This window comes from Pelodiscus sinensis, chromosome 10 (genome assembly GCF_049634645.1).
Source record: "Pelodiscus sinensis isolate JC-2024 chromosome 10, ASM4963464v1, whole genome shotgun sequence".
Lineage (NCBI taxonomy): Eukaryota > Metazoa > Chordata > Testudines > Trionychidae > Pelodiscus > Pelodiscus sinensis.
In genome coordinates, this window is record NC_134720.1 from 9,752,807 (window position 1) to 9,764,776 (window position 11,970).

General features: G+C 46.5%; 1 protein-coding gene across 5 annotated transcripts in view; it reads left to right on the top strand.

Moving 5' to 3' along the window:
* The window catches only part of ST6GAL1 (ST6 beta-galactoside alpha-2,6-sialyltransferase 1), a 137,367-nt gene extending 126,030 nt beyond the window's left edge, over nucleotides 1-11,337 (top strand). For 4 of the 5 annotated variants that reach the window (XM_006125184.3, XM_075937492.1, XM_006125185.3 and 1 more), the window contains one exon: nucleotides 8,410-11,337. In XM_006125184.3, the coding sequence (XP_006125246.1) occupies nucleotides 8,410-8,651 (242 nt within the window). In that variant the 3' untranslated portion in view covers nucleotides 8,652-11,337. The other variant, XM_075937493.1, reaches the window with a different exon arrangement.
* The last annotated feature ends 633 nt before the right edge of the window (nucleotides 11,338-11,970 follow it).

The following is an 11,970-nucleotide window of genomic DNA, read 5'->3' on the forward strand; positions in this document are numbered from 1 at the left end:
TTCAATGGAATACTAAAACTTAAATATAAATCCAGATTTCCTGGTATTCCCTGAGTACTTTTCACTGCTTTAGCGGCCTATAAACCAGCAATAATTCTTACCTCTCTAAGGCTACGTCTACACTGGCCCCTTTTCCGGAAGGGGCATGTAAATTTCATGAGTCGTCGTAGGGAAATCCGCGGGGGATTTAAATATCCCCCGCGGCATTTAAATAAAAATGTCCGCCGCTTTTTTCCGGCTTTTAAAAAAGCCGGAAAAGAGCGTCTAGACTGGCCCCGATCCTCCGGAAAAAGCGCCCTTTTCCGGAGGCTCTTATTCCTACTTCAAAGTAGACGTAGCCTAAGGGAATGTCTACACTAGGAAATTATTTCAAAATTACTAAAATTGAAATAACTCTTGAAATAACAAAATTGAAATAGTATGTCCCCACTACGGAGGAGTATCACAATTAGCCAGAATTGTTTCTAAATAGTGCGTCTCTGGGGAGGGCACCAGGAGGACAGACACTTCCTGTGGCTGCTTGGTCAGGAAAGCTGTGACGTGTGCTTTCAGGGGCTCTGCTCTATGGCCACTCCCCTCCACTTCCTCCCCCCTTGCAGGACAAGTGGAATGCCACTTCTGGTGGAGTTCAGACTGGTTGGACCACATTGTCCTGTAGCTATGAGAAGACCAGCAGTGGCTCCAGAATGTCTGCATGCAGAAGGTCACCTTCCTGGAGCTCTGTGAGTGGCTCAACCCTGCCCTCGGGCAACAGTATGCCCAACTGAGACCCACCATCCCCATGCAGAAGTGCATCGCCATCGCCAAATGGAAGCTTACTGTGCCAGACAGCTACTGCTCTACCAGGAACCAGTTCAGCGTGGGGAAATCCAGTTGGGGCCGTAATCCCGCAAGTAGCCAAGACCATCAATCGTGTTACTACAGAGAGTCATCACTCTGGGGAACGTGGACAGTATCGTTGATGACTTTGCCATGGGCTTCCCCAACTGCAGGGAGGACCATAGATGGCACTCTCATCCCCATCCTGGCTCTTGGCCACTGGGCCTCAGACTACATAAACAAAAAGGCCTGCAGGCCCTTGGATCACGAAGGATACTTCACCGACATCAACGTTGGGTGGTATGGGAAGGAGCATGATGCCCTCATCTTCAGGAACTCCTGCCTTTTCTGAAAGATGCATGCTGGCACTTTTTTCCCCAATAGCACCATTGGGAGAGGTGGACATGTCCATCTCCATCCTGAGTGACACAGCCTACCCCTTACTCCCCTGGCTCATGAAGCCCTACATAGGCAGCCTGGACCCCACAAAGGAGCAGTTCAATGCCAGGCTGAGCAGGTGCTGTATGGTTGTGGAGCATGCATTTGGCCACAGTAAGGGGAGATTCAGGAGTCTCCTTACCCGTTTATGATACCCGCAAAAATTCCATTGAAGGCCACCCAGGGTTACACTAGCATGGATTTATTGACTGAGGAATTAACATTCCACTATGGCTACGTCTAGACTGCAAGCCTCTTTCGAAAAAGAGCATCTAGACTACAACCAGTACTTTCGAAAAAGCAAGACACTTTTTCAAAAGACAGCACCCAGGCAGTCTGGATGCTCTCTTTCGAAAAAGCACAGTTTGCATTACATAGCGCCTTTTTTCGAAAGAGCACTTTTGAAAAAAGGCATTCTTCCTTGTAAAACAAGGTTTTCCATGGTCAAAAAAACTGCTGCATCCTTTCGATTTACTTTCAAAAGAACACAACAGCAGTCTAGATGCAGGGGAAGTTTTTTTTGAAAAAAGGCCACTTTTTTCCCCAAAAATACCCCTGTAGTCTAGACGCATCCCCTTAAACTAAAGAGGATAGCACTGCCACTGAAGGTTTAAACTAAAGGGGAACCAGCTCTCTCTCTCTCTCTCTGTCTCACACACACACTCCATTCATTCATTCATTCATTCACACACATTCATGCCTGCCCTCAGGCACTCACACGCTGACATAGGTATATGGGTTGCAAAAGGAGCCAAGGCATGTTGCTCCTGGAGGGTCCATCTGCTGATCATGGCTGGGGAGCTGGTCAGGAAAGAAACTGGCTGCAGTAAGAGGAGCTTCTCAGAAAGAAGGTTTCTGCCACGTGCTCTCTCCTTTTATTGCCTCTGTACAACCCCTGTGACTTATCTACATTCGTCACCAGGGAACATGCCCAGACTTCCCTTGATCCAGCACAGCAGCAGTCTCCTTAATTGGTCTGATGACTCATCACCTGGCTCCAGGTGCACAGTCTTGCAGTTTCTAATCCCAAACACACAATAGTCTCCATTCTCTCTCACACATTCCTCTCCCAGGGGAGAATGCAGTTGAGAGCAAATAATAGCTTGGGAGGAGGCTTTTATGCAACAGTCTGGACGTCAATGAGCACAGCATCCCCTTTGTGGTGGTGGCCGGCTCTGTGTTCCACATCCTGTGAGAGAGTAAGGGGGAGCCTTTCCTGCCGGGGTAGAGGGCAGAGGCTGAACTGTTGGCCAGGGCATATGAGCACCGGTGCCATTTGGAGAGCACATCAAGGACTGTGCTCATCGGAGATGCCTTAAGGGAGAGTTTCGTGCAAGGCCAGCTGTGCAACTCTCCCCGATGCTCTTCACAAGGGGCCCCTGCAATCTTTCTGTGTGCCTTTCCTCTCCTACCTCTCCTTTTCCCTGCCTTCCCTTCCCACCTTCCCCCCGCTCTTGCAGAGCAAAAAGAACCCTTCTTTGTTGAAAAAAATAAGACTGTTTATTGGGGGGATATACAACAGGAGAAGGACTGGGGAAAGAACCTAGAATGGGGGAACAAAGAGGTAGAGGAGCTCAGGGATGGGGATGGGACTGGCACCTGCCTCAGGTTATTTGGGAGGTTTCAGCTATCCAAGAGGTCCCACTGCCACATATTCTGGGGCCACAGCAGCCCCTGGGGTGCTAGAAGGGGAATCCATGGGGGGCAGGAAGGTGGTTGGTGGCCTGCTCTATGCATGAGGCCAGGAGCACATGGCCTTGTGCTGGTGCATCAGCTGGTCCCAGATGGCTTTCCACTGCTCCCAGTCAGCAGCCCACTCCTGGTGCTCCTCTTCAAACCCCAGACAAAGGACTGCAGGCAGACCATCTGGTCCCTCATTAGGTCGTCCTCTTCCTGCAGATCCTGTGGAGTCAGGTAGGGGACGCACCAAACTCGTAGCTGACCCAGCAGTGAATAAAAGTTACAAGGGCAGTCATCTGAGGAGACACGGTGCATGAAGCCTAGCCCTAATCTCTGAGCCAACACCAAAGGTTTTGGGTCAGATGATGGCAATGTGCTTCAAGCAAGACCATCTGTTGTCTAGACAGCAGGCACTTCCCTGCAGGAGCATGGATGTCCCAAGCGAGCATTGTGACACCCATGGCTCAAAGACAAGCAGGCATGGGAAGGTGTCGATCAGCCCAGGAGTCTGCGGGCAGGAGGGGGGATGGTGCGGCTTGGCTTCCTGCTGTGTCCCACACATGCTGGGTCTGGCATTGGCAGCATCCCATAGAGAGGGAACTTCTATCCCTACCTGTTGGAGGGAGGATGGTGTTAGAGATGGTGTGAGTGGCACAGATCACTTGCCAGAGAAAGTGCTACTGGGTTCTCCTCCTCTTCATCCCCCTGGCAGGTTCCCATGCACAGATCAGTCTCCTCCACATCATCGTGCTTGACAAGGGCAGAAACTGCCTATGTGTGGGCATGGCCCTATGCCGTGTGCTGCACTGCTGTGTGGTTCCATGACCCCAGAATCCTTAATAGTGGCTTGTCATGGGAAGGTGTCCCACCCTGGAAGCTCTCCAGGAACCTTGTGAGAAGGACCAAGGGGTTCCTGTGTGAGTGCATCATGGGGCTGAGCGCTCTGGACTGGATCTCCATGTGCATCCATGTGCACAGGCTGTGCAACCCCCAGGCCAAGTAGGCTGTGCTAGGAGCATGCAGCCCCTCACAGCTTGTCACCTGTAGATAAGGAAAGTTATAGAACTCACCTAAAGTGCCTTCCCCAGGATCATCCTGGGAGGAGGAGAGGGGTGAAGAACAGGTCCTGGCTGGCAGACGTGTCGCCTGGCTGGCCACCTCATCATCATCATTGTCCTCCACAATCCCACCCTGGTGGAGGTGTATCCTGGCCAGACTCAGCGATGATGGGGGGGAGAAGGTTAGTGGCCCCCCTCCAAAGATGGCATCCCGCTGTTTCTAGTAGTGGCATGTGTATGGTGCTGCCTTAGAATCATAGAATAATAGGACTGGAAGGGACCTCAAGAGGTCATCGAGTCCAGCCCCCCGCCCTCAAGGCAGGACCAAACTCCGTCTACACCATCCCTGACAGATGTCTATCTAACCTGTTCTTAAATATCTCCAGAGAGGGAGATTCCACCACCTCCCTTGGCAATTTATTCCAATATTTGACCACCCTGACAGTTAGAATTTTTTCCTAATGTCCAATCTAAACCTCCCTTGCTGCACTTTAAGCCCATTACTCCTTGTCCTGTCCTCAGAAACCAAGAGGAACAAATTTTCTCCTTCCTCCTTGTGACACCCTTTTAGATATTTGAAAACCGCTATCATGTCCCCCCTTAATCTTCTTTTTTCCAAACTAAACAAGCCCAGTTCATGTTCTCTAAACCTTTAATCATTCTTGTTGCTCTTCTCTGTACCCTTTCCAATTTCTCCACATCTTTCTTGAAATGTGGCTCCCAGAACTGGACACAGTACTCCAGTTGAGGCCTAACTAGTGCAGAGTAGAGCGGCAGAATGACTTCACGAGTTTTGCTTACAACACACCTGTTGATACAACCTAGAATCATATTTGCTTTTTTTGCAACAGCATCACACTGTTGACTCATATTCAACTTGTGGTCCACTATGACCCCTAGATCCCTTTCCGCCATGCTCCTTCCTAGACAGTCGCTTCCCATCTTGTATGTATGGAACTGATTGTTCCTTCCTAAGTGGAGCACTTTGACTTTCTCTTTATTAAACCTCATCCTGTTTACCTCTGACCATTTCTCTAACTTGCTAAGGTCATTTTGAATTATGTCCCTATCCTCCAAAGAAGTTGCAACCCCACCCAGTTTGGTATCATCTGCAAACTTAATAAGCGTACTCTCTATCCCAATATCTACATCATTGATGAAGATATTGAACAGTACGGGTCCCAAAACAGACCCTTGAGGAACTCCACTTGTTATCCCTTTCCAGCAGGATGTAGAACCGTTAACAACAACTCTCTGACTACGGTTATCCAGCCAATTATGCACCCACCTTATCGTGGCCCTATCTAAGTTATATTTGCCTAGTTTATCAATAAGAATATCATGCGAGACCGTATCAAATGCCTTACTAAAGTCTAGGTATATGACATCCACCGCTTCTCCCCCATCCACAAGGCTCGTTATCCTATCAAAGAAAGCTATCAGATTAGTTTGGCATGACTTGTTCTTCACAAACCCATGCTGGCTATTCCCTATCACTTTATTACCTTCCAAGTGTTTGCATATGATTTCCTTAATTACCTGCTCCATTATCTTCCCTGGGACGGACGTTAAACTGACCGGTCTGATGGGCACAATATTTGCCCTTTTCCAGTCTTCTGGAATCTCCCCTGTCTGCCATGATTTTTCAAAGATCATAGCTAAAGGCTCAGATACCTCCTCTATCAGCTCCTTGAGTATCCTGGGATGCATTTCATCAGGACCTGGTGACTTGCTGACATCTAACTTTCCTAAGTGATTTTTAACTTGTTCTTTGTGTATCCTATCTTCTAAACTTACCCTCTCTCTGCTTGTATTCACTACGTTAGGCACACCTCCAGACTTCTCGGTGAAGACCGAAACAAAGAAGTCATTGAGCATCTCTGCCATTTCCAAGTTTCCTGTTACTGCTTCTCCCTCCTCACTAAGCAGTGGGCCTACCCTGTCCTTGGTCTTCCTCTTGCTTTTAATGTATTTATAAAAGGTCTTCTTGTTTCCCTTTATGCCTGTAGCTAGTTTGAACTCATTTTGTGCCTTTGCCTTTCTAATCTTGCCCCTGCATTCCCGTGTTGCTTGCCTATATTCATCCTTTGTTATTTGTCCTAGTTTCCATTTTTTATATGACTCCTTTTTTATTTTGAGATCATGCAAGATCTCCTTGTTAAGCCAAGCTGGTCTTTTGCCATATTTTCTATCTTTCCTACACAGCGGAATTGTTTGCTTTTGAGCCCTTAACAACGTCCCTTTGAAATACTTCCAACTTTCCTCAGTTGTTTTTCCCTTCAGTCTTGCTTCCCATGGGACCTTACCTACAAGTTCTCTGAGCTTATCAAAATCTGCCTTCCTGAAATCCATTACCTCAATTGTGCTGGTCTCCCTTCTACCTTTCCTTAAGATCATGAACTCTATTATTTCGTGATCACTGTCCCCTATACTGTCTTCCACTTTCAAGTTCTCAACTAGTTCCTCCCTATTTGTTAAAACCAAATCCAGAACAGCTTCTCCTCTGGTAGCTTTTTCAACCTTCTGAAACAGAAAGTTGTCTCCAATGCAGTCCAGAAACTTATTGGATAGCCTGTGCCCCGCTGTGTTCGTTTCCCAACATATGTCTGGATAGTTGAAGTCCCCCATCACCACCAAATCTTGGGCTTTGGATAGTTTTGTTAATTGTTTAAAAAGGCCTCATCCACCTCTTCCACCTGGCTAGGTGGCCTGTAGTAGACTCCTAGCATGATATCACCCTCGTTTTTTACCCCTTTTAGCTTAACCCAGAGACTCTCTACACAGCTATCTCCTACGTTCATCTCCACTTCAGTCCAAGTGTGTACATTTTTAATATACAAGGCAACCCCTCCTCCCTTGGAGCATCCGCTCTGCTCCCTGACCTTGTTGTAGGCCTGCAGAATCTCTTTAATCTTCATCTGAACCTGGTTGAAGTTCTGGGTGTGGCCTTTGTCAGCCAGGCTGATGGCCATCCATCCATAGACATCAGCATTCTGCTTTCTGGTGTGGAGATCCTAGAGGTTGGTCTCTTCCCCCAAGACCTTGATGAGGTCCAGATCTCCACACCACTTGGGGCCGGAGCTGTCCTGTGACCCTGGCCAGTTGCGGCCGAGGATGCTGCAGGAGTGCTGGCAGCTGTGGGAGGATCTGAGGGAGCATTGGTGTCTGCCATGGCTCCATTGGATCCTGCTGTATGGCACGGGGCTTGCCAAGCTAGCCATGTGCCACAAAGCCCTTCTCCTACAGCCTGGAGTTTTAAGCTTTGCAGGAGAAGGGGAGCAGTGGAGCTGGCAGATGTGGCCAGAGTGGTCACAAGTGCAGCTGTGAAAGATCTCTGGAGGCCAATTATTTCATATTAGCAGCACCGGATCATCCACACTAACGCAATTTTGAAAAGGAAAAGCAGGAGTAGAGATTTTGAAATAACCAGCCCATTATTTTGAAATAACAGGCTTGGTAGTGTGGACACTTTGCTTATTATTTTGAAATAAGAGGTGGGTATTTTGAAATAACTCCCTAGTGTAGGGCTAACAGTTGCTTTGCATAGAACAATACATGGAATCTTCTTGATCATCATCATTAACTGCATTGTGGAATTGCTTGTATACTGCACATAAGACACATGAGGGCAATGCTGCTCCATCTAGGGAAATGATTTTGAGCTTGAAGAGTAGAGTACTGTTCAGCAGTATTGAACTGCAAAACAAGCCTTTTCTAGAGTTGTGATTTTTACTAGCTGTGCACTCATCATGTAAGGTATTGCACTCCACCATACGGTTAAATATACCGTATGCTTGGCTACTCAGCAAGTTTTCACCCAGCTATCAAGTTGCAATAGTATTTTTAAATGCAAGTCTTCTAACTCATAACATCTTCATGATGGGGCAGATTGTGCTGTTTGTGAGAGTGCAGCTGCCAGTCACAACATGTGTGATTCTGGAGATGTAAGGGTATGTCTACACTACCCTCCTAGTTTGAACTAGCGGGGTAATGTAGGCATACCGCACTTGCAAATGAAGCCCGGGATTTGAATTTCCCGGGCTTCATTTGCATAAGCGGGGAGCCGCCATTTTTAAAACCCCGCTGGTTCAAACCCCGTGCAGCGCGGCTACACGGGGCACGAACTAGGTAGTTCGGACTAGGCTTCCTAGTTCGAACTACTGTTACTCCTCGTGAAAATAGCCCTCTCCAATCACAGCTTTTTCTCCCTCTGCATGTGGTCTGAACTTTAAGAAGATTACTTCCTGCAGGGAAGCCTTGTCACCTCCCATTGCCCAAACCTCTGTGTCTCATATTTAAACAAGAAGATGGTTTGTTACATGAACCTCTGCCCTAGTGCTTTCTCTCCCCTGTCGATTTGTTTTGGAATTTTTTACCTTTTAAAAAAGCTAACTGGTGATTTCTCTCCCATCAGGCATTATGATCATGATGACCCTCTGTGATAAAGTGAATGTTTATGAATTCCTCCCTTCGAAACGACAGACAGACATCTGCCACTATTACCAGAGGTTCCAGGACCGTGCCTGCACCCTGGGTGCTTACCATCCACTGCTGTTTGAGAAAAACTTGGTGAAGCACATTAACCAAGGCACAGATGAGAACATTTACACCTATGGAAAGGTGACTTTGCCTGGCTTCAGAAATGTGCATTGTTAGCAACTCAACTTCTACTGTGAATAGATACTTCTGTTGATTTTCAAGGCACTTTTAGATCTTGAGATTGTTAGGCCTAAACATTGATGTGCCATGATAGTTCTTCCATAAAACACCCTTTGCATTCTTGTGATGTAACTTCTCTGATCTCCACTATAGTAGAGAGCATTACACATCCTCCACAGTAATTATCCAATGTCTATCACCGTGGTCCCCAACCCGGGTGCGCCGCGCATGCCCTGGCCCCGGCCTTGGCCCCACCCCTGGGGGCACTATGCGTGCCCTTGCCGGTGCCGGCCTTGGCCTTGCCCCCGGGGGCGCCGTGCGTGCCCTGGCCCCGGCGCCGGCCCCGGCCTTGGCCCCGCCCCCGGGCGCTCGGCGCTTACGGGGGGAGCGCCGGCCCCGGGCACGTGGCGCTTACGGGGGGGAGCGCCGGCCCCGGGCGCGTGGCTATGGGGGGGGGCCCCGGCCCCGGGCGCGTGGCTATGGGGGGGGCCCCGCCCCCAGGCATGCGGCTGGGGGGGGGCCGCCCCCCCCGGGCGGGCAAGTGTACCCGCCCCCTGGCGCCCGGCGGGCGAACGGCCACGCCCCCTGGCGCCCGACAAGGTTGGGGACCACTGGTCTATCATGTCAACTTCCAGTCAGATTAATGGGTCTGATCTTCTGAGGGTCTGAGTAACTTTAGCTCCAGCTGGACACTTGAGTTGTTTTCTACAACACAATGTAAACCAGCATCAAATGTCTAATGCGCCATACTGTTGGTATCTCTCCACTGAACTCAGTGGAATTATGCTAGAAGAAAATATGCTCCATTTTTTAAAAAATGGCTAAAAATAATCCCACAGTTCTAGAATCTTTAAAGTCAGACCTACAATTATGGATCCACTTTCAAGGTTGCGTGCTAAAATAGGCCATAATTCAACAAGTTAAAATATATTACTTGTATTATAGTTCTAACAATCTCATGTAGAAGTCTTTATATTCTGCAACCGTGATTGTGATTGTGCCAAATCAAAAAGGAGGTGCTCAGTGTCTATTTGTTTTGGAATTTTTTACCTTTTTAAAAACTATGATTTTTCAATAAATCGCTATATTGAATTTACATATCTTGTTCAGTGTAGCATCCTGTGAAGAACATGGGATATTTTAGTTCCAAACATTGTCCAGAAGACTTTTGAAAGGCACAAATGGCAGTTTGAAACCACAATGGGAGCTGATGCCTAATCGCCATTTGTGCCCTGTGAAAGTCCCCATTTAGGACAGTACTGTTATATAGTCACTGGCAATTGAATAAGCTACAGAGTGACTAGCCAGCTGCTAGCCACTTCTCCCCTTCTAGATTTTATCAGCTATCCAAGCTAACATCTATCAGATATTCCTGACAGTTAGTCTGTGTCATGTGTGCACACACTAACCCTTCTCAAGTGCACAGGGAATGAGCACATTATATTATCTCTACCCAGCTGCTATGTTCTGCAAACCTATGGAAAAGGAAGGGCAGGCACAGATCTGGCTCCTTCCTGCTCCCATGCTGTGATTTTTGTTCCCTGAGTTCATGAAAGGAGTAGTCTTTTTCATTTTCCCCAATTATAGAAACTACAATTTTTCTTTAATCTGTGAAGAGGAGTCTCCTTCGTTGTCTCTCTTCACTTTAGTCACCTATTCCAGAGCCACTATGGTTTTCTCCTTTTCCTCTTTTAGATTTGTAGGATCTTACCTTTCTAGCTATAGCTCCTGTTCACACTATTCTGTAGTGTACACTGGTGTAACCCACATCAGGTCAGTAGCATTGTACCGGTGTAACCAAGGGTGGATCACCTGATGGGAAGCGCAAATGCTCAACAATTGTTACGTTGTTTCCTGACCCTGCCTATATGTATGACAAAAGCAACTTTCAATGGGTGATGTCCTGAATCTGATGTTGAGTACTACGGGTTACTGGTTTTAGCTTCACAAAGTAGATGCTAGTTTTGCTGTCCATAATATGCATATCTGTGATTGGAAAACAGTTGCACAGCAACAAACTTTGTCACCGTTGCAAAGAAGCTACTGAGCTAAATTCTGCCTTCTGTTAAACTTGAATGTTCCAACAGAATTTTAGGGAGAGCTTGGCCACCATGTATCTGTATCTATGAAGGAATCCTTGCCTCCTATGTGGAGATCAGTTGACTGTATTAGGGTCTTATGCAGATCTAGTTGCAAAATCAGGGCTTATATGAATAAAGTGCTACTGAGAAAATTTGCATTATGGAACCTATAAAATGAGAATACCATTGTTGTTAGTGTATTCTTAGAAAGACGGTGACTTAGATTCTGATCTCCATAAACTAGTGTACATCTAGGGAGATTATAGTGAAAGCAGTGGAATCATTCCAGATTTGCACTAATGTACATGAAATCAGAATCTAGTCCTACATTTAAATATTTCCATACAATTCTGCAAAGGCTATGCTTGGATAGTAGTTAGTTCCAATCTGTGCCTCATTACCAATTTCCATTGTTTTACATAATAAAACCATCAAGCTATTTTCATTAATTATGTAGGCAATGTTTTAAATTTTAAGTTGAAGTACCAAACTCAGAATTTTTTAAATTTTCTGAACACTGTCCTTTTAAAATAGCTTGAAATAATATTGAAGGATCCAAAGAAGGCGTACAATTTGCAATAAAGTTTCCTTTTTTTTTTTAAGGAGAGAGTCTCTGTGTCATTCTTAAAGTAAACTAACATAACGACATTAAATATTGTTTGATTTCTCAATATTTAATGCTCCTAACCCTGATTTTCTTCCCATCCATTTGTGGGTTTGCAAAAGATTTGAGTGCAGGAATAATTTAGGGGAGACATAGCACTAGGCTGTATTACTCACTTACAGAAATCAAAGGATGTATTGGGATGCCCACGAAGTTGCATCTTTCATGAACAGAAGAAGAAATTTGAATATGTGTTATTACACATATTTGCTAACAACTCTAGATCAACGCTAGATCAACAAGGACTTATTTGGATACCATATAACAATTCTACCACACACAGATGAGACTCAATTTTCTCCTACTGCCGCTTCTACCCCAATCAAGGCAAGAAACAGGAAGTGAGTAGGGTAAAAAATAGGGGAAAAGGAAAGCAAACTCCAACCAACATTAAATTGTTTGTAGCTTTGGCCTTAGGGTATTGCTGTTCTCGGGGGGGTATGTCTACACTACCCCGCTAGTTCGAACTAGCAGGGTAGTGTAGACATACCCTGGTAGTGTGAGAAGGACATGGAAAGTGGGAGGGTGAAGAAATAAGCCCTCTGACATTAATTACTGCTTCCACCTTTTC